Source organism: Astatotilapia calliptera, chromosome 5, assembly GCF_964374335.1.
Source record: "Astatotilapia calliptera chromosome 5, fAstCal68.1, whole genome shotgun sequence".
Taxonomy (NCBI): Eukaryota; Metazoa; Chordata; class Actinopteri; order Cichliformes; family Cichlidae; genus Astatotilapia; species Astatotilapia calliptera.
In genome coordinates, this window is record NC_137426.1 from 11,510,580 (window position 1) to 11,534,054 (window position 23,475).

The following is a 23,475-nucleotide window of genomic DNA, read 5'->3' on the forward strand; positions in this document are numbered from 1 at the left end:
TATTTACAAATGCTTCATTTTTACCCTTATATCAACATCCAGTGTCCTGTTTTCTGAGGCTTAACTGGATTAATATTATTATAATAACTATTTAGTGTGAAAAACCTCTGTATATGGAAATAAAGTACTGTACAGAGGGTAATGGAGGTGCATTTTGTTTAAAATTTCAAACTAACTGACTGAAAATTATGACATAATGTGTATGTGCTTGTCTTTAGATTGCCGCTGTGTTCACGGAACGTGCGATAACCGACCAGGCAGCGCTGGTGTGTGTCGGAGAGGTTCTTGTTTGGAGGGATTCTCCGGGGACCTGTGTGACAAGACGGCCATGCCGTGCAACGCAGACGGACTGCTGCAGCATTGTCACATCCACGCATACTGTAATCAGACAGGACTGGCTATTACGTAAGAAAATACTAATCATAAAACCATTACTATAACTTGATGCTGAGAGATCGTTTTGTGTTGAGTCACTTTTTAGGTGTTGTAAATTTTTAGACAGCAAAAACTTTCTTGTTCTTGCCGTGGCTCCTGAGGTCTGTTTTTGGACATTTAATTAGCATTCTGGAGCCATCCCCGCTCGCTTACTCCTCAATGTCTGAAACAAACTGCACAAAACTCTCTGTAATCGGATGTATCCTCAGTTCTTCTTTGGACTACGTTTTCGGATTAAGGTACTTGTGATAATCAAGGATTAAAGACTTTGTACAATACCTGCAATTTTTATGTTTCACTACTGGCCTGAAAAGGAGGATGCTCGATCAGATCTGGGTTTTTTTGTGAAGTAGGCCAAGTTTTCATCAGAAATGCTATTCTAGCTTGCTTGGCACTTGCGTTAGCATGACTGATCTTCTCGTGACAGATGGCATACTGTTGGCAGATGAAGCTATCAGACAGATAGACATTTGTGACAGTTTATTCATTGATACAGCTTTGTTGTGTTTGGCCCAGCATGAGAAAATTATCCTTTTTTTTTACCCCAGATCTCTCCATCCATCCATCTATCCACCAGCCCACCCTGTTGAGTCCTTTGTATCCACCTGCTCCCAGGACACCAAGTGTTCTTGTGCCAGCCAACAGACATAAACTCTTCCACATGTCCTGCATGTGGAGGAGTTATGGCTCTACTCTGAGCGCCCCCTGAATAACTTAGGGCCTCATCCTATCTCTAAGTGGAGGCTTATTTTTCTCAAAAATGAATGAATGAAAAAATGAAGTTTGAACAACTGCACACCCTGGGTTTTGTGATGAGGAAACGTATAGCATTTCTTGTTGTTTTTTTATGTATATATAAAAGCTAAGTTTTACTTTGAGTTTTATAATTAAAAAAAAAAAACAATCTAATGGGCGTTTAAGAAACTGCCCTGAAATTCATGTGGAAACGTTTAATCAAAAGCCATAATCAAGCCAAAATGTCTCTTCATCCATCATCTTATGATCAAATAACTGCCAAAGGTTTAAATGCTGGCGTGGTTAAAATGTTCTGGTTGTCCTGTACTGTTGTTTAAATAGATTTTTAGTAATTCCTTCAGCGATGTTCTGTGAAGAAATAAACAACAGGGATTTGTCACCTCTGTTATTGCATCACCTGTTGAGTTTGTTTAACTGTGTGTGTGTGTGTGTGTGTGTGTGTGTCTTACATAAGGTGTGTATGTAAGGATGGATATGAGGGTGACGGTCACTCCTGTACTGCCATCAACCCCTGTCTGAAGAGTAACCGAGGAGACTGCGACACCAATGTAAGATTATTTCTTTGTGTGTGTGTGTCTTCAAAGCAGTGATAGGATTTAGGACAGAACCCCCCCGGAGTCTAGACGCTGATGGTGGTGAAGGAAGAAGCCTGAGGCTGTGAAACGGGGCTCTGACTGAGGTGTCTGTGGGGTGGGGATTGGGAGGAGGAGGGTTGAACGAATGAGGGTCTGTAAGGGAGTACGACGGAGATTTGACACAAAAATGGAAGCTGATTGGCTCAAAGAATGTGGGCAAGAAGATAATTGGACTAGAGTAATGATGGCAATATTGAGATTGACAGTGTGGGAAATCTTTAGTGATGTAAAGAACAGAAAAGCAGCCGAACACCCAGGAAAGCAGACAGATGAGTGACTATAGAGCTTTCAAATTGAGTTTCATTTCAATAAAGCACACAAACCGATTTACTAATGTTTGCAACATTTCAACTTACTGCTTGTATATTTAATGAAGAAGAAAGAAAGAAGAAGAAAAAAGCATGTTTTATATTTCTTGATCGATACTGAAATGAACTGACTGAGCCTGTGTTTAAAAAATAGCTATTAACTAACAACTATGAAAGCTTTTTGGGGATTATGCTCACATACTGTTTTGTCACATTTTTTTTTTGTAAATCTGGCTTTATGTGTTGTTGTTCTGCTATATTTATTTAATGTGTGTGATTTTATTTAACTTTTCACCTTCAGTAATCATAAAGATAAGCTCATTCAGTGCAGTGTTCTTGTCTTTGTGACACATCCTCTTTCTCTGCAGGCTGAGTGTGTATATGCGGGTCCAGGTAATGCTTCATGTGTGTGTGCTGAGGGCTGGACGGGTGATGGCAGAGTGTGTGTGGAGATCAACAACTGTCTGCTGGAGAGTCGAGGAAGCTGCAGCACCAACGCGGACTGTAAACACATCGGACCCGGACAGGTCCGTGCTTAAAATTTGTGATAGGATAAACTTTGAACTATGTTCATTGTGAATTTTCAGCTCCATATTTTGATTCTTGTACTCCGGTATAGAAGCCCAGTATAAATCCTGGGCCAAAACTAACCAGAGATCACTTGTATATATGCTGACCACATTATGTAAAAGTTGCAAATATGAGAATTCACCATTGTATATGCAAAAATAACTGGTTATTAACCAGCTGTCAGGCTGTTCTGTTTCTCATCTGACTGTTTCTCCATCTGCAGAGTGACTGTGTTTGTAAAACTGGATACATGGGCAATGGAAAGGTGTGTGTCCTCATCAACTCCTGCCTAAAAAAGAACGGAGGCTGCCATGAGCTGGTATACACACACACACACACACACACACACACACACACACACACACACACACACACACATGAACACATATGCCAAGTAAGAATGACTAATAATAACCATAGATCACAATTTCCCAACTTTTGGGTTAAATAAAGCATGTTGGTTTCGAATGAGATTGTAGTGTTATGTGATCAGCAGCACAAACACCATGTAGAGTGTAGCTCCAGTTCAGTGAGTCAGGAGGTGAAGCCTAGCAGACACTTACAGCTACAGTTGTCCAAGTCAGCACACCTGTTAGTCAGAACCTCTAACTTTTAAGCCAAATATATAAGATGTATAGTTATTATTAATGGGGAAAATTAGTTATAGAGCCTGGTACCATTGTAACAGGCATTAAATAGTTTTAATGCTGTAAAGTTGGGTATTTTAACATAGGAGTCTGACGGGACTGGCTTTGTTTTGGAGCCAGCCTCAAGCTTCAATTTAAGCCTTGGAGGTTAGCACTCAATAATGATAATTGTAGCTTTTCTCATTGATGTGTTACACTAACTCTGCATTCAGAAAAATGTATCAACAGTGTAAATCCATTAAGTTTAAAGGTAAAGATTCAGTCCCATCAATTAGCATTTGTATATAACTACAGAGGAACTCTACTTGCAGGGCAAATAAGGTGCAATTAGGAAAAATATCTTAATGATGATCATTAAAACAAATTAGTTTGAAAAAATTAGGTAAAATAGCTAAAAGATTGTGAAACTTTTTTTATTAGCATAATGAGATTTGATCAGACATCAAGAAAGTATTTGAAGTCTTTGTCTGTTGGATGAATTTTATTAAATCTTTAGAGCTTGTGATTCTTTTCCCAACATGAAATTTTTTCCTTGTTTGGCATTTTGTATTGGGGATATGATGAGAGCAACCTTAGTGAGACCCATAGTCAGAGCAGCCACTTTCACCAGATGAATCAAATAATTACAGTTGATTCGAGGTCCTGATCTGTGTATGCTAACAAAGAAAGCATCCCTCTGTGTGTAGAAAAGCTGTTTATGGTCACACTTTGTAGAAAATAGTTCATACTTCTAGTCATTGAAGAGACCATAGTATTATTGCTTTTCTATTTTAGTTTAAATCTTTATCCCTTGAGAGCATAGTAGGCATAAACCTTGTTTCTCTTTTCTGCCCTGCTCGTAGAACAGAATTACTGGGTCTGCATCACAAGTTAGTGAGGGTGGTCTCTGCCTACGCTAGCAGCTGCTCTTGGAAAACCTGAAAACTATTCTAATGCTTGTCAAACCTCATCTTTATTGATGTCGGAACTTTTCATTATGTTTGGTACAGGCGATGTCATCGACTGTTATCTCAAAGGAAATTCTTGCATGTAAAACAAAAAATTAGTTTGTGAGTACTTTGTGATGCCACAGTATTAATGATTTAGATTAGCATCCTATAATTCTCTCTCTCTGTTTCTGTGTGTGTGTGTGTGTTTTGTTTTTTGTATGTCAGGCAAAGTGTGAGAAGACAGATGGTGGAGGTCACACCTGTACCTGTCCTGACGGCTACGCTGGAGACGGAAACATTTGCTACGGATCATTACTTGACGTAAATACTTAGCTCATTATGATTCATTGTGGTTATATAAGTTGAACTCATTCACTTTCATGGTGAGCCAAATCAGTTTCACTATGTTAAGTGAAAATAAAATGAAAGACAGTCAAAGTGTGGAACGAATATCTTTTTCATAATCTGGATTGAAGGCCGTTTATATTTATTTACTGCAGGTGCTTTAATTTCATTTCAACCATACAACATTTTTCAGGTTACACTCAGTTTTTATGCTTTAGAAAAAAAAAGCATACATGTGGCCAATATGTAGCCGGTCCTCAGGCTGCAAAAGAAAAGGAAAAAAATGTAAATTATTTATTAGTTTATTTATTGCAGAAAAAATAACTTTAACATGAGCACTCAGAGAACACGAGCAAGGATATAATAAAACTGTTTTATGATGTTTCTATTATAACAGGCTGGCATTAACCTGCTTATAAAACAAGCACTGATGTCTGACTTTTGACCTTTGACCTTGAAACCTTACATACTAAAATGTTGTATTTCATGATTTTTACTCATATGATTGTAGCACAATTGGCTGAGATCTTTAGCCTCTATATAAAAAAAATAAGATTTTAAGATGCATTCATGAGTTTTGCAAAGTTTATTGCATCATTGTGACATCATAGGGCATCTAATTGAAAAAACGTGTGTTGGATCGCCCTCTCCATGCTCTTTCATATGATATATGTTTTATATAAGTTTATATAGACTTATATGACTTATATAAGTCATATAAGTCAAATGTCTGGGCATGGGTTTAGTTCTTTTTTTTTAAATTAAGATGCCAGATTGCAGTTCTTTTTTTGCATTTCTGAACAGAAAAAAATGTTTTACTGGTTGAATGTTACGCTTGATAAATTTCTGACTCCTTAGAGAAGTCCAGTGTGTATATTTGGCTTCAGTTTGTTATTTGTCTCATAAATATCAATCTAGTTCTTACTTTTTAAAATGTTTTTAGACAAGATTTCTAAAATATTTCTGTTATTGTTTGTATTAATCAGACTTGATTCATTAACTGTAATTCATTACACAGTTATGTTTCTGTGGGTGTGTTTGCAGGAGCTGGAGATGAATGTAAAGATGTACAGTTTCTACCGGCTGACTCAGGTAAGTAAGAGGAAGACAAAGTACTCTATAGTTATTGAACTTCGTCAGTTTTCTCGGTTCAAAGTTAAACTACATTAAAGCCTTGATAGCTGGCGAGTTTCCTAATTTATTGACTGATGTTGAAAATAGGTAGAAATCTGGGATTTTCACCCCTTCTACAGCTGTTCTCCTGCAGCTCCCTCCTTTCTGTTTTGAGCCTCTCAGAAGACTGGTGTAGAGACTGACACATAAGCTAAAGACATTTACTGCTGTGCATTTTGGCCTGTTAAAAGAATATGTGTCAACTTAAACGCACACTGATTTTATAAAATATTCTACATTTCCACCTTCTGTAAAAATATGTTTTTGACAGAAAAGGGAAGCCTTTACAGAAATCGCTGTTTTGTCAACTGTGTGATGGTTTTCTCATCTATTGTTGTACATGGCACTGTAGTGGCAAAAGTGTTGTTAAAAGTTAAAAAATATGAATAAATTTACCAGCCAATGGAGTCAAGGCAGCCAAAACAATTAGACACCTACCCAGAATGAGTGTTACCTTTGACACAGGTGAAGCTTCTGTAGTTCCACCTGCTCATTGTTTTCATAAACTACTCTGCTCCAATGATAACTAAGCTGTATACGGTGTCATGTGATCAGCGTTTCAGTCATGCCTTTGAGGACCTGAATGGGAACTTAACTGTGTTGGTGCCTACTGGAGACGCTCTCAGGAACATGAGTACAGCTGACATCTTATTCTGGAACACCCGACACCACCTGCCTTACTTTCTGCGGTTAGTAAAGTCACACACACATTAAAACTGATCCTTGAGCTCAGACAAAGCATGCCAGTGCATGAAGTTTGTGTGACAGAATCAGTGTTTCTAACACAAAATAAAAATGGAGCCAGCTTAGCACAAAGTCTAACTAAGAAATTTAGTTTACTTTTCTGTTTGTAGACTTTTTAAAATATTGATTTTATATTGAATTTTAATCTTCTTTGTCCTTTTGTTTGGTTGTTATGTTTTATTTTTTTCTGTATTATATAGTAATATGCTTGTCTTTAAACTCTGTTATGTTTTAGTGCAATATAAAAATTAAAGTGATTTTTAAACCAGCTCACAGGAGTCTGCGGGGGTATTATGATAAGTTACAGAGAATCTCTGTGTATGATAAGATAAGATAAGATAACCTTTATTAGTCCCACACGTGGGAAATTTGTTTTGTCACAGCAGGAAGTGGACAGTGCAAAAGTTATGAGGCAAAAATTAGAATACAATAAGAATAAATACAGTACACAACTGTACAGAATAGAATAAAATAAAATACTATATACAGTAGAATAAAATAAAATAAATATACAATAAGATAAAAATAGAATACAAATACAAATACTATATACAACTGAGTAAAAATACAACGATGCCAGAAAGGATTATTGCACTTAGTATTATTGCATATGTATGGATGTGTGTGCTTGATCAGTTAGTCTTTATTATGGAGTCTGACAGCAGTGGGGAGGAAAGACCTGCGAAATCTCTCCGTCCCACACCGTGGGTGCCGCAGTCTCCCACTGAAGGAGCTGCTCAGTGCTGTCACAATCTGCTGCATGGGGGTGGGAGATGTTGTCCATCAGGGATGACAGCTTAGCCGCCGTTCTCCTGTCACTCACCACCTCCACTGGGTCCAGAGGGCATCCTAGAACAGAGCTGGCCCTTCGGATCACCCTGTTCAGTCTCTTCCTGTCCCCAGCAGAGATGCTGCCGCCCCAGCAAACCACGCCATAAAAGATAGCAGAAGCCACAACAGAGTCATAGAAGGTCTTCAGGAGTGGGCCCTCCACTCCAAACGACCTGAGACTCCTCATGGAAATGAGTATTTCCAGAGTTTTCTCCAGGCCATTGTAAATTTGATGAGATAGCTATAGACAGTGACTCATTTATCTAACACCACAATCTAGTTTAAGGTCTGTATGATCGTTTTCTTAATGAATCACAGAGATAGAATGATTTAAAGGGATACAGTATAATTCGCTTGAGATTTGGCAGATATGGGCAGCATGTGGCCAGAGGAAATCTTACTTTGCTTAAAAGGCGTCTCCTCTCCACATTAGCCTGGAGAATAAGAAGCCTGAGCTGTATTCTGCTTGTGCCCACATTTACATATTACCTGAATTGCTGACTATCACGCCTTAGGCATGTGCGATGTGCTTTTACCTTACCTTATCTTTTCACACTGCTTACAGCTGTTTGAGTTTATTAAATACTTGAATCCTCATATGATCCATAGGTGTGTCTCCAAAGACAGAGATCCATTTATGCATAAGACACAGCAGCAGTGACTGATAATTATTTAGTTATACCCAACACATACAGATAATCAGTCAGTAGCCAATAGTATTTCACAACAGGTGAGGCAGGTGAGCTGCCACAGAGAAGCACAGTTTAATGTTAATCTCTTGTTCTACAGATCGGTATGTAAAGTATTTGGGTATTATATCAGTATAGTGTTCATGGATATTTGCTATCGCTACGATCTCTGATCTTTGTATTTAAATGTATAGCATAATATTTATTAATTATATGAACCCCCAGCCCATCGCCCTCTTCCCCATTGTCCAACTGATATTGAAAGGTCAGTTGCCCAGATTAAGTGGTGCTGCATTTCACCTATAGCATTTCACCTATATTCATACCTAACTAAATGCAATCCTCCATAACCCAGCCAAAATTCTGGCTCCCACAGATTGGCTCTATGCCCATGTGGCAAAAATATTACAATCAATCAATTACAGAGATTCCTGATTTTAACTCCTTATCTGCCAAAGGAAGACAATATTGTAGACATGCACAAGGCTGGAATGGACTACAAGGCCATCAGCAAGAAGCTTGGTGTGAAGACGACAACTGAAAAATTATTCAGATATGATAGAAAATAGAAGAAAAATAGAAATGTGATTAGGAATCACCCTCAGTCTGGAGCTCCATGTAATATTTTGCCTAATGGGGTGAAGATGATCTTGAGAAATTAGGTGGATCAGCCTAAAACTATGTGGGAGGGGCTTGTTAATGATCTGAAGGCAGTAGCAACCACAGACACCAAGAACAGCAATGGTTACTCACTGTGCCATAACTGAGATCTTGCAGCACCCACAAGGTCACCCTGCTCAAAAAGGCACACGTACACGTCAGTCTTAAGTTTGTCAATGAACCTTTAAATGATTCAGAGAAGGTTTGAGACAAAGAGCTGTGGTCAGATTAAACCAAAATCAAATCAACCCGCTGTGTTTGAGGAAGAGAAATACTGAGGGTCACTCAAAGAATACCATCCCCACAGTTAAGCACATAAGTGGTAACATCATGCTTTGGGGCTGTTTTTCTGGTCAGGAGGGAGCTGAAGCTTTGTGTTGGCAAGCAGCATCCAAGAAACAAAAAGGATTTAGAATGTTTCTGTAATGAGGGGTGGGCCAAAGTCCTTGCTGAGATCTGTGCAAACCTGGTGACCAACTACAAGTTACCATTTGGCTTGCCAACAAAGGTTTCTTCGCCAAGTACTAAGTCATATTTTGCTTGGTGATGAATTACTTATTCCATTCAGTGACATGCGAGTTTCATGTACTCTGTGTTTTTTTCTTTTATATTTCTGGATTCTCTCTCTGTCTCAATTAAAATGAAACTACCAGGTCTTCTGTAATTGAGCAAACTTACAAATTCAGCAGGAGTTCAAATAAGCATTTCCCTCACTGATAGTTGTGTCAGTAAAGATGTTGGTGGTGCATCTGAAAGACTGTAAAAATTAAACATTTCTGTACTGTTTAAATTAGGAACTGCTGATCTGATAGATCACATGTCCTTTGCTGACAGGATCCTGGAGCGTGTTGTGTGTTTTAGAAAACTTTTCATTTATTTACTGCTCCCTTTGGTTGCAGGGCCCACGTGTTGAAGGGGATCTACTCTGTGGAAGATCTGGGCAGTATGGTGGGCAAAAGACTGCCAACCCTAAACCTACCCACTCAGTGGGAGATCAGCAACAGCAGTGGGGTAAGAGTGGGTCAGTTGTGTCTCACCACATAACTACACATTCTGGTGGGTTTACTCAGATTTTTTGTGTTCACAAGGTTTGCCTGATGTAGAAACTGCATGTGTACAAGGGTATTCATGTCACTACATTCATGTTAGATATAACTAGTTTCTATGGAAATGATTTGCATTTTATCCTCTTTAAACTGGCGCTTACAGACAAATGTGGTATACTTTAACAAAATTAGAGAGAAAAATCATTTCAATCATTCAATCAATTCAGTCAATCTTTCAATCAAAATCATTCTGTCATTTTAATTCTTTAATAGGAAAATCTATAAGAATAACTTTTCAGTCAGTACCATTATTGTTTTGGATCCATTTTATTGTACCTTACCTTTTGGGCTGTGTGTGTGTGTGTGTGTGTGTGTGTGTGCGCGCGTGTTTCAGGTCATCCAAATTGGAAAAGCATCCATCCTCACCCCCAACCTACCTGCGATCAATGGCTATCTCCACTTCATAGACAAGGTACACGTGAATCTTTACAGTGAAATGAAAAGAAATAAATACAGATTTTTTTCATGCAGAGCAAATAATGATGTGAATAAATAACATTATTAGCATATTAGTTTACTCTCTCCCCATCTACACATACAGAGCACCTTTCTCTCTGTCTGTCTGTTGTCAGATTCTGGCTCCGCCTCTCTCAGACTGCCCACCTGAGCCTCCCACACTTATGGGTTTCCTAAACTCCTCTTCCAACTTCACGCTTTTCAGAGAGTATGTTCTGGTAAGTCTGTCTGATCTCAGCATCATGTGATAAGATGTAATCCTTTTTTATTTTTAATCTTGTTTTATTCTTCTTCTTCTTATTATTATTACATTTAATTAACTTCCTGTGTGTTTTCTCTCAGATGTACAACCTGTCTTCAAATCTTACTGAGTCATTTACACTTCTGCTGCCAACAGATGAGGCTATAAGGCAGCATCTTAGCAGGACTAACACCTCCATCCTGGTAGGTCAATAATATAATTCAGTGGACAGCTGCTATTCTGCAAAACCTCCAAACACTTGTCAAGAAAATGGATACTTTAAAGGTTGTTTTATACAACCTTTAAAGTATTTATACATTTCCCATTTTTAAAAATAACTCAAATAATTCAGAAATGAGCTAAATCTATTAACAAAATGTGAAGGAGCAACCACTCTTAGTTTATGTCCAAAAACATTTATGTAACGATCATTAGGTGTTAGAATATCAGCTGAGTTTAAAACATCTGGGCTGTATATTTGTGTAACACCAGTTGCACAAAAGCCATTAACTGGTACAGCGGGTCAGTATAACTATTATTTAATTTCTTATTTACAAAAAAAGGCAAACCTTCTTGAGAAACTGAGGGAGGGTGAAAAAAAAATATTACAAATTAAATGGCAGCATAAGTGCAAAAATATTTCAATGCATCCACTGGTAAAACAGCACCTCCTGGTGGTGAACATTAACCCAAAATCTGCAGAGGGAAATTACAAAAAGTACCTTTAATATTATTTACGTATGTGAACTATGTGAAAACATTTATTGGCATCACAACATGTGGATTGTGCAACCTAAACGAATAAAGTGGTGAAATTCAGACTGACACACATTACGAACATCCACATCAAATAATAATTGAGCTGTTTCATATAACGCAAAATGAAGTGAGCATTCCCAGCAAACAATGGTACTAAGGTGGTTTGTTTGTACTGACCAAAATAATGAATCACCTTTTTGTGTCAGATATCTCCCTGTCAGGAGAGGAAGGAAATATCTGAAAGAGAATTGATGTCTATAAACCAGGCTATGTATTAATTTGGCACAGGATGTTTTTATGTTGGTCTGCTGTGTTTGAACTACAGTATCTTAAAGATGGGCTACTAAGAGCTTATCTTAGATACTTACATACTGTTTATAACAAAACTCTAATTTGTGTATAAAGTGAAATGTTTGTTGCATTAACAATTTTTTTGTAGTTGACCATCATGTCCACTCCTATTTTCTCTTCCTGCTGGTGAGATGATCCACTGCAACTCTTGTCTTTGGCTATAAATAAATCCTCTGTCTTCCATCTGTCCAGGACTCTGATGTGTTCAAGTACCATGTGATTCTTAATGAGCTGCTCTTCCCTGACCGCTTGCCTGATGGCACACTGAAAAGCACTCTGCTTGGAACTGAGTACCAGGTCCAGTTCCACTTGGACAACAACAACCAGGTAACAATAACTGCACTGACACCAGCCATGAAACTAGTGGTGGGTCATACAGCCTCACAATTATATCATTATATTCAAAGAAAATTTACAATAATGATATTTCTGACAACATAGAAGAAATACTGAGTAAGATCTTCTTAATACCTGCAGCTTCCAGGCAGCAGGATTTATAAGAGCTACTGTCATTTTTAAGAGACTTCTTAATTTGTAGAAACAGCAGCATGACACTGCAGTGGTAGTAACACAATAAACCAACTGTAAGGACAATAATGTCATGTAATAAAAACTGAAATAATTTTCTGCCTGGGTTGTTGTGTTGAGCTTTTTATCCAGCTCCATATAAAGCCCCATTTTTCTACCATTACCTCACAATTAATGAGTGCTAAAACGTAAACATCCAGAAGGCAAACTAGCAGATTTAAAAAAGGTAAGACGAGACATACAGTGACATAGGAAGAAAAGGCAGCAGGGAATGAGTGGCTCCGTAACCACGGGGAGAAAGACTCTGCTGATGTTGAAATTTGTGAAAATTGGAAAATGGAAATATAATAGAATGGAAAATAGAAAATATTCACCATAAAAATGGACATTCTCGCTAGTGAGGGCATCAGAGGGCATCGCTTGGTTGTAAAACTAAGTCCAATTGCATTGAGTTCTGTGGGAAAATGTACCTGCTGCTTTTTTGATCTGTTCAGTTAGTAAGTGTTTTCCTCATTAGTTTTTGGTCTCAGGTGTTAGTTTTAAGTCAAATTTAGTGCAGCATTATTTTCATTTTCTAAATTACGATCAAATTTAGAATAAAATAGACAGTATGGCGGAGTTTTCCTTCAGAATGTGCTGACCTTTTAATTGACAAGTAAAAAGTCAGTGTAATGATGGATTACACTGACTTTGAACTCCTGCTCAATAGTGATGTGCGATACCACTGATTTCCTTTCCGATCCGATACCAAGTAAAATTCAGGGTGGTATCGGCGATACTGATCCGATACCGATACTCTGTACAAAAACTTGTTTCATTGTATTTCATAATACAATATATAATTGTATTATGTAATTGTAATAATAACATAACCATATTGCTTCATAATGATTAGAGGACATCAGACAACTTGTTTTTATTGCTTAATCATGCAGAATAATCATATAGAAATAAAAAAAAAAAAACCCTGACGTTGTGAGCTATTTGAGCATGTTGCCTGCCTGCAGCACTAAAGGACTCTGCGAGAGACGTCTGTCTCGCCCTAGCAGCACCTGCCCCTCTCCTCCTCTTCATTTCGCCTCAACATAAGCTCATCATATTCTGTGATATGATTTACTCCGAGGTGTTTGACGAGGTCAGTGGTGTTGCCACAACACCTCACTGTCTTGCCACATATATCACAAACCGCATCTTGGCTGTTTGTGGAGGTAAAACAGGTCCACACACGTCCTGTTTGCGCTTAGCCATTGTTGTGAGTGTGCACGCCAGGGGCTGGGACACATTTATACAGCCGTATTTCACATATGACTATGAAAGGCGTAAGAGGAAGTAGTTCCTTCCAAATTAGACGATCCAAATTATATAGTTTCTTTCCACTGCGTTCATTTTAATGGAAAAACTACAAATTTACCCCAGAGCACTAAAATATCGATATTATAATATGAGAATCGATTCTAGAACATAAATTGCTGGTATCGGAAGAATAGATATTTCAGTATCGATCCGCACACCACTACTGCTCAACAACAGTATTTCCTGTAGTGCAGAAGCAGACCAAAGAACCACTGTCAACTGACTCCCTAAGCTAAGATGATCGTTATTTTTGTTTTGTGTAAAAGATTCATTGTAAAAAAAAGATTGGTGTGTTTCTTCTTCTCTTGAACTCCAGACAGTTGTGAATGACATTCCTCTTGACGGGAGCGTCACAGTAACCCAGAACGGAGTCATCATAACGCTCCCTCAGGTCCTCAAAGTCCGCCGCAACAGATGCAGCAAAATGACCTACCTGCAGGTCGAGGTAAGGATAGAGAGAAGGGATGGGATAGATGGATGTTTGTTTGTCAGAGTTACTCCAGCCTCTCTGTTCTCCTTTCTGTCTCCAGGGAAGATGTACAGACTGTGATGGACCACCCCGATGCATTTTCTTTCACAAACCAGTAAGAAAACTGTTATAGTTCGTGGGGTGGACATAATAACTGAAACTCAAGCTTTTCCAAAAGTAATTTTAACAGCTTTAAAAATGACCCCAAAATTAACGCATTCAGACTTTACAAAAGGGACCTGAAAGGGGGCAGGGTTGTAATTGTATGACGCGTGTCGCTGTTCTTAAAGTCATCGGGTTTTTCTGTTTAGTGTTTTTCAGCATTTCAGGCTCTTTTATTCACTTCTGCCTGTTTATGTTGATGATTCCTGATGTTGGTGTAATCTTTATGCTGCAGATCAAAAAACAGTTTCCAGCCAACATGCAACCCAACTGTAGGTACAGGAAGCGGGTCGGATCCAGGAGGAAGTCTGTGCTGGGCTGTGTCATCAAATGTCTCCGGACCACTATGGTCTGCTCAAACTTATTTCCATAAACATTATGGCTCTTTTCATAAGGGTCTGATGAAACCTGATAAATGCATAATAATCAGCTAGAAACACCCGTCATCACTGACACAACATTGTGTACATGTTTTAAATTCAATAATAATAATAATAATAATAATAATCATCAGCATCATCATCATCATCATCATAATCATAATAATAATGATGATGTCATGGATTTGTCTGCCCTGCAGGATCACTCCTGTTGCCCCGGTTACTATGGCCACGAGTGCTTCAAATGCCCCGGAGACGTCGGCAGCTGGTGCTCCAATCACGGGGAGTGTCATGATGGTAACCATGGCAATGGCGAGTGCCAGTGCTACGAGGGTTTCCATGGAACTGCGTGTGAGGACTGTGAGCCGGGGAGATACGGAGTTAACTGCTCCTCCAGTGAGCAACATGCAGACACACACACGCACAAACACAGACACACACACACACACACACACACAGAGTGAAGCATTTCCTGTCTGCCATATTTTATATTTGTCACAAGGGGGCGTTACCCGGTGACGGTGGAAAAACAGCTAAATAAATATTTAGGTGTATTGACTGTAGATGTGGAGAAGAGACAAACGAGACTCGACATGTCAAAATCAATGCTGTTTAACTATGTTTGCTAGATTTTCTACATCATCATTTTAGGGCTGTTTATAAAATCATTCAAGTGCTAACGGCATTCCTAGTCCCCAGCTTCTGATTATAACAAAAACTGAGCTTCTGAGACACAGTCTTACACAGCTAAAAAAAATCTATAATACTAACAGCCCTGTGAACAACAACAAAGGATCCATCCATCTTAGATCTCCCTCACCCACTCCTGTGCAAACCCTGACATGAGCTGTGAGATCGGGGGTCTCCTCCAGGTTGGACCTCCACCAAAGACCTCCGCTAGTAGCCATCAAGGAGGCATCCTAGTTAAATACCTGAACCACCTCGACTGGCTCCTTTCAATGTGAAGGAGTAAACAGCTCTGCCCTGAGCACCTTCATCTTCATGCCAATCTAGACAAATGGCATCAAGGGGAGAGCTCCAAGGAAAAACGCACTGCTGGCCAAAAAGAACATAAAGGATTGTTGCCAAATAAACATCTTGATGATCCCTAGGACTCTTGGGAAAATATTCTGTGGAGTGATGAGACCAAAGTGAAACTTTTTGCAAGGTTTGAGTCCTGTTACATCTGACTACAGTGATTTCTAATTGACATAATCTTGGCCAAGTCATTGTTTATGCAACACTTTGGACTACAATCATGTGACTTAAAAATATAGAAATTGGCAAAAGCTCATTGCTCAAAACTAGCACCACTGATAAACAATAGACTAGTGAGGCCGGTTTCTTGATCATTAACATGCAAATTGTCATGACCATTGATTATTGATCACTGATCAACAACAGTTGATCAATGGCCATGAGTACCATTCACAGAGAGTTGAGGAATGGCTGCAATCACAGCATTGTAAGATGGTGAAAGATGTACCCTTTGACCCCCTCCTCGATTCAGAGATGGTCTTTCCCTTTTCAAGTAAATGGCCTCTTTGACTCCCCGCTCAAACCAGCGTTCCTCCCTGTCCAAGATGTGTCACTATAAGAGTGTCCACTGGCCTGCAGGTGTAAATAGACTGCGGAGTCCTGGCCGGACGAGGTAGCTCTTCTGTGTTGTGCCATCCGTTCAGCCAGAGGCTGTTTGGTTTCCCTGATGTATATATTATGGCAATCCTCCTGGCACTTAACAGTGTACACTATATTACTCTGTTTGTGTCGGGGGACCCGATCCACGTGGATTTTTGGCGCAGCATATTTTGGGGTTTAAAAGCCGCAAAGATGCGGCGTTTAAAAAAAAAAAAAAAAAAAAAAAAGCATCTCAACTGTTCCGATACTCCAGACACATAAGGGATCACTACAGGTTTTTGCTTTTGCAGCAGTTGTCCTTCTCTCCTGAATGGGTTGGAGCTTTCTTTAAGCGCCTTCCCAGTTTTGATAAATGTCCAGCTGAGATAACCACATTTACTCAGGGCCTTCTTGATGTGATGTTCTTCTGTTTCCAGCCGTGCTGTCTGTGGAGATGGTGTTTGCTCTGTGTTGCATCCTGATGACACCAAGTTTGTGCTCCAATCAATAATGAGACCCAAACCTTAAATACTGATCCATATGCATAGGTATACAGTACACGTTAACTTTAAATGTCTCCTGATAGACTTACTGATGGAAATCTCACAGTCTCATTTTTCATATCTTCCCGAGTGAATTTGATGTGTTGGTCCACCGATTTACTGTGATCCGTGAATTGTGGTACGCCCTTAGATTTGATTTTCAAACCAGGTGTCATCCACAAACCTGAACCAATGACTTGGTGGTGTTCCAGGGTAGGATAGCAAAGCCCTCTTTTCCACTTCTTCCATGTACAAATTAGCCACAATGAGTGAAACTGGGGAACCCATGGCACACCCATGTTTCTGCCTGTAGCACTGACCTTTGTATGTGAAATATGTGGAATGAAGACACAGTTCCAAAAGCAAACACACTTGGTTGGTGCTGAGAGTGGTCCTGTTGCTGAGATTGGGGTCATCCTGTAACCTCTTACGAACAACCTCCACTGCTTCAGTGACTGAAACACAAGTGAAAAAAGTTTCTCCCACTGAAAACGTGATGTCCTGATGAACAGAAACAACTTTTTGTGATTTCCTTCGCTGGATGATTGAGCATGCATCAAGACATTCACCAGGCAAAGCTAGTAGGTGACAGGTTTGCCACAACTGAAAATCAAATGGTATTTTTTCTTGAAAAACTCATCCATACTGCAGGAGTAGCTGCAGGGGTTTGATGCTTTGATCAGGCAGCAAGGACAGAGAAAACCAGCTTCAAGTTTGCTAATAAATCTGTTATTAGCAAACCAAAATAATCTCATAAAGCTAACAGACCTGTGACTAACACTTCATTAACTAAATAAAGTCAAGGAGGGAGTTATGAGTTGTACTGTGTGTGTTGCAGAGTGTAATTGTGCCAACGGGAAGTGTGAGGATGGTCTGACAGGAAGTGGCAGGTGTGTGTGTTATAAAGGCTGGAAAGGAGCCTCCTGCTCTCTAGGTAAGACAAAGGAACAATTAAATTTTAACCACACATATTTTCTCTGACCTGTCATCACCTGAAACCTGTGTGTGTGTGTTATGTGTCTCAGAGATCAAAGATGACGCCTGTGGAGGTGTGTGTGACGAAAACGCCAAGTAAGTCAATGTGTCCTCAGTTGCTGTGTTTCATGATGGTAACAGCACAAGCACAAAAAACAACAAATATTATATTTACTGACCATAATATTCTTTTTGAACTCAGTGCTACCCAGTACAGTTAGGCTTAAATTTTAATTCTGCACACCTCATTAATAGTCAGGTTTTGATAACATGGTCCAAAAGGGGGTTAATATCCATTATAGGCATATTTGCAGATGCATATAGCCTTTAACCTGCCAGCTCTGCACTTTAAAGTCTGTGGGATGTCCAATTAAGCTCATGTGAGAGCACCACAGGTAACTGTCCAAACAGAGAATTCCCATCATAGTAACGGGAACGTGGATGAAGCTCTTTCTGCAGGCTCCATGTGAGAAAGCTGTGGGAAATTAGTGATAATATTATTATAATATTATTAGCTGCCTTTTCTCTGCTTGGGCCAGGCAAGTAAATGAATGTTGCTGGTTGATATTGGTGTTTAAGACACCTATATCAACCAGCAACCATGCTAGGTTGTTGGTTTTAAGAAAATAAGGGTTTGTTCTGAGTTTAACTAATCAGCATTGAACCTTGGCAGTTTTTCAGAGCTACTCACTTTTTACTCTTTACTCTACATCAGCAGTCCCCAACCCCCGGGCCTCGGACCGGTAGCGGTCCGTGAGTCGTTTGGTACCGGGCCGCAAGAGTTGAGGCTCAGGTGTGAAATCAGGGTTTTTATCGGTTTTTAGCGTTATTTTGTTATCGTTTTTATCGTTAACTCGGTTTTCCTGGGTCTTTTCACGTGTGTTATGAATAATTCTTCTTTTTTTGGTACCAGTACAACCTCCATTTTATGACTGCAAAGCAATAGCTATGGGCAGAATAAAAGACAGACGTATCTTCCAGGTGTAAAACGTGAATCCAAATTGCAATTGCTGGAAAACAGCATTATTTTTCATGGGCACCAGGGGGTGATACCTGTGGCTGCCAAAAGACTTGCAGTACTGTAGAAATCTATGGGAAAACTGCCCTCTGATCCCTCTTCTGAAAACTCTTTCCAGGCAAGTTTATGGGCTAAGTAGTGGTTTCAGATGATGTTGAATGAAAAATTTCATTGATTTTGTAAAATCATTCTAAGCTTTCACAGAGTCACCTATTTAGTATTTTTAATGATGTTCTAAAACCAAATGAGCTAGTGTGAAGAGTACAAAACCGGAGAAATATGAGCTCACTTACCACTTTAAGGAGTTATGAGTCTGGCAGCAGCATTTTGTTTCTCTTGGAGGTGTGAAAGAGATGATTTGTCTAAGACGATAAAGAGGGCAATGCATTAATGTCGGCATGATGACACAAATGCATGAAAATATTTCCCCAGTTCAGCTGAGTTAGATCGAAGTTTGGAGTTGTTCCTTAAAAGAAAGAAATAGAAATGTGAAATACATTTTTCATGTGAGTCAAAGGATAAAATATTACATCAAGACTACAAACACAGACTCAGCAGATGAGCAAAAACAAACAAGAGTCTGACTGATTCTGGAGGAACGATAGTCATGCATAAGTCTTCTCACTTATCTGTGGTAAGCAGTCACATAAGGTGGACAGTGTATTCAAAGTCAACTGTTGAGGCTGTAAAGACATACACAGCTGAATGTCATCAGCATAGAAATGATAAGAGATGTCAGAAAAATATCAAATGATGCCATCTAACAAAGAAGAATGTAAAAAGAAAAACATAACGGACCCTGAGTTGAGCTAACAAATGAGTGGAGTGAAAGGGTAAGAATTCTGCAGTTTGCATAATTAGAATCGAAACTAAAAAAATCTAAATTAGTTAGTGAGTGTGTCATTTCAGAGTCAGATCAACCCCTTGTTGCAATATCTGGTTTCCAAATGCCAAGATCTCATCTCAAAGCTTCAAAACAGGACTTCACAAACCTGTGGGTGACAGTGTTTTATACGTTCTGTGGCAATAAAACAACCCCCCCACTTCCCATTATTTGTCAACCATGAAAGAGAGTTTTCCAGGAAAATCCTCATGTTTCTTCCAACTTTGTCTTATTGATTTCAACAATGACATACAAAGTTAGCAACAGCTAAGTCAATCTTGATTTCAGAACAGTGGTATGTCCATTATACCCTCCAACCCCCCAACCCGAATTCTCCCCCTACCAGGTCCACACTAGACAAAACACCGCAGAGAACCAGTCTCTGCCCACACACACACAAAAAACAAAAAAAAAACAAAAAAAAAACAACATCTCAGGACCCATACACATAACAAGCATAACCCCCAAAAAACAACAACAACCACAACCACCCCCCCCCCCCCACCCCACAACCAAACAAACAAACAAAAACAAACAAAGCAAAAACAGAGAAAACAAAAGCAGAGAAAAGACCAAACAAAACAAAAGGAAAAACAAATCGATAAGGTATAAATAAGATTCAAAAAAAGACAAAACAAAAAAAAAACAAAAAAAACCCCATTATAATGTAGCTTCGCTCAGTTCACTTCAGACTCAGGAAGTAAAGTAATGGTGTCCACCAGCAAGAGAAATGATTTCCAGATTTTGTTAAATTCCCTAATAGAACCTTTTAGAGAGAATCTAAGTTTTTCCAACTTTAAGTTAAAGAGTACATCTCTCACCCAATGATCATGAGTTGGGGGGTGGGGAAGCTTCCACTTCAACAGAATAAGCCTCCGGGCCAGTAAAGTGGTAAAGGCTAGGGCCTGTTTGAGGGGACCAGATAAGTTCAAGTCGGGAGGAATGCCAAAAATTGCGGAGAGTGGGTTAGGAAGGACAGTCTGGCCATATGCTTGGCTAAGTGTGTCGAATATATTCCTCCAAAATGCACTCAGTTTCGAACAAGACCAAAACATGTGGACATGGTTGGCAGGCGATAGTCCGCATCTGCTACAGGCATCACTGATGGTTGGATAGATTTTAGATAATTTTGCGTTTGTATAGTGTACTTTATAGACCACCTTGCACTCAATCAAAGTATGACGAGCACAAATTGAGGACGAGTGAATCAATTTCAAAGCACAATCCCACTGCTGTTCTGGCAGGGTTGTCTGAAGCTCTTCCTCCCATCTCAGCTTAATATGAGAAATGGATTTGGGGACCAAAGCATCTAGTATTTTATACAAGGCTGATATCAGTCTGTTTTGATGAGGGTTCGTCTGCAGGATATCCAGATTTGTTTCTGGAGGCCGATTGGGAAAGTGAGGGAACTGCGTTTTTACAAAATTTCTAGCCTGAAGATAACGAAAAAAGTTGGAATTAGGCAGGTTGTATTTAGACGATAGGTCAGCAAAAGATAGAAAGGTGTCCTGACTGTACAAGTCCTTAACAGTCCTAAGTCCGTTATCTTTCCAACTGCTAAAGGCCGCATCAGTGTTTGAAGGTACAAAATTAAAATTTTTTGATAAAGGCGTTAGCAAAGACGGTCCAAGTAGCCCGAAGTATTTTCTGAACTATTGCCAAATAGTTACCGTTTCCTTAGCTATTGGATTATCCCCAACAAAGGTTGGAGAAAAAGGGAGTGGTGAGCTGAGTATTGATGATAATGAGTAACAGCTAGATGCAGTTTCCATTTGTACCCAGGCTGTTGCAAGGGGGTCGTTATGAACCCAATATAAAAGTTTTTGTATGTTAGCTGCCCAATAGTAGTGTCTAAAATTGGGCAGACCAAGACCACCGTCACTTTTAGTGGACTGAAGAATAGACTTGCGACTAGCTTGTTTCCCTCCCCATATGAAATGTGACAGAATCTTTTCTAACTTGTCAAAAAATGCCTTGGTAAGAAGAATCGGGACATGTTGAAAAAGATACAAGAATTTTGGGAGGACACTCATCTTTATCAGGTTAACTCTCCCTGCCACTGACAATGGTAGAGAAGTCCAACAGTCACAATCTTTCCCAACATTTTCTAGTAGGGATAGAAAATTCTCCCTCATCATTTTATGTATAGAAGAGGAAATAAAAACCCCCAAATATCTAAATCCAGTTTCTGTCCACTTAAAAGGCACTATTGAGTGGGGAAGAGCTCTGGCCAGGGAATTGAGGGGTTGCAACTCGCTTTTTTGATAATTGACCTTATATCCTGACAGTGTACCATATTGGTCCAGTATGTCAAAAAGCACCGGGAATGAGTTTAGAGGATCAGAAATGTATAGGAGCAAGTCATCTGCATAAAGGGAGAGTTTGTGAGTCACACCGAACCTTGTAATGCCTTTAAATCTATCCTCTGAACGCAGCCATATTGCAAGAGGCTCGATAGCAATGGCGAATAGGAGGGGTGAGAGAGGGCACCCTTGCCTAGTGCCTGTGTTGTCTTCGTATAGCTTTGAATAATTACACAGCATCCACTTGTGTTTCGCGAGCGTCTGCTTCAAACATTTTTATTGTTTATTGTTTCATTCACAAGTCAGTCTTCTTTTATAGAGGCATTCATGAGCCCTCTCAAATACAGCGCCCCCTACTGGCAAAACCCCATTGGCACATGAACACCCACACATCACCACAGTGCCCCTTTCAAGTGGAAAAGGCAAAGACAAGTTGTTGTTAGTACGAATACAGGTGGATGGCGAGGAATATAGTAGCTTAACCCAGAGAATAAAGTCAGCCCCTAAGCCAAACCTATCCATCACCTCATAGAGGAAGCTCCACTCGACGCGGTCGAAAGCTTTCTCCGCGTCAAGAGATACCACAACCTCTGGAATTGAGTTGCACGATGTATGGATAATATTCAAGAGGCGTCTTGAATTGTCATATGAGTGCCTGCCGGCCATAAATCCCGCCTGGTCAGAGGCGGAAAATCCTCATGTTTCAACCAGGAAATGTTCCCTCATGAACATACTACTGAGTGAATTAGTACATGAACATACTACTCAAGAACATACTACTGAGTCGATCAGATGCTGTTATATTTGTGTGGGTTTTTATTTGCAGCTTTTGAGTTTTAGAGCTTTGATCGGTATTGGTTGAAGTTTGCGTTCCTGTTTGATTTCGTTATTACTCCGTAGTTATTTTAAGCATCAGTTCCTATTCTAGTTCTTAGCTTAGTTATGATTTGAGTCTTTGGTGCTTCGCTGTCTGTTATTAAGTTAGTTAGTCCACTGTTTACAAGTTTTTTCAATTACTTTTATTTTCATCTCCTTCCCCTCCTGTTTCTGATCCGCATTTAGTCCCTAAGGTATATATATTCTGCATAGTCCAGTGTTTAACTTTGACTTTGCCAGATTGTTCACTAATGCTCCCTGTTGTGCTGCTTATGTTTCTCCTGTTTTCCAAGATCTCAGTGTTTAGTTAGATTTCTGCTTTGTGGTTTTGGTTCCCATTTTGCAGACTTTGTTTATTTCTGGACTGTGCATCAGCCAGTAAATGCGTTTTTAATTTTTGTTTAACTTTGTCCTGCATTAGGGTCCCTTCTGCGCCCACATCCTGACAGATGTATCGCAGCGTATTTTGGAAGCAGCTCTCTGTTCTCCGTCACTAAAAATATGCGCCACGTCTGTACAGATGGAACTTTCTGCTGCCAGTGTGATTTTTGTTTTTTGTTTCTTAATCTGGGTGAGATCGCCGACACATACCTGTGTGCATTCCTGACTTTAGGATCAACAGTGAGAATCGAAGGTAGAAGGAATAAGAAAGAGTTTATTGTTTGCAGTCAGGGAGTGGAGGTGGATGGAGGTGGAGGAGGATTACAGCAGGGGAGGGTTGAGGGAAGCTGGTG

At 39.5% G+C, this 23,475-nt stretch overlaps 1 protein-coding gene across 4 annotated transcripts in view; it reads left to right on the forward strand.

The window, feature by feature from the left end:
• The window catches only part of stab1 (stabilin 1), a 191,478-nt gene that overhangs the window by 39,791 nt on the left and 128,212 nt on the right, over positions 1-23,475 (forward strand). For all 4 annotated transcript variants that reach the window (XM_026167240.2, XM_080301180.1, XM_080301182.1 and 1 more), the window contains 18 exons: positions 219-405; positions 1,646-1,739; positions 2,503-2,661; positions 2,928-3,023; positions 4,506-4,601; positions 5,670-5,717; positions 6,354-6,487; positions 9,622-9,733; positions 10,163-10,240; positions 10,401-10,502; positions 10,627-10,728; positions 11,828-11,962; positions 13,833-13,961; positions 14,047-14,100; positions 14,383-14,496; positions 14,728-14,923; positions 17,525-17,620; positions 17,712-17,757. In XM_026167240.2, coding sequence (XP_026023025.2) covers positions 219-405; positions 1,646-1,739; positions 2,503-2,661; positions 2,928-3,023; positions 4,506-4,601; positions 5,670-5,717; positions 6,354-6,487; positions 9,622-9,733; positions 10,163-10,240; positions 10,401-10,502; positions 10,627-10,728; positions 11,828-11,962; positions 13,833-13,961; positions 14,047-14,100; positions 14,383-14,496; positions 14,728-14,923; positions 17,525-17,620; positions 17,712-17,757 — 1,978 coding nt within the window. The remainder of the gene's footprint in view (positions 1-218; positions 406-1,645; positions 1,740-2,502; positions 2,662-2,927; positions 3,024-4,505; positions 4,602-5,669; positions 5,718-6,353; positions 6,488-9,621; positions 9,734-10,162; positions 10,241-10,400; positions 10,503-10,626; positions 10,729-11,827; positions 11,963-13,832; positions 13,962-14,046; positions 14,101-14,382; positions 14,497-14,727; positions 14,924-17,524; positions 17,621-17,711; positions 17,758-23,475) is intronic.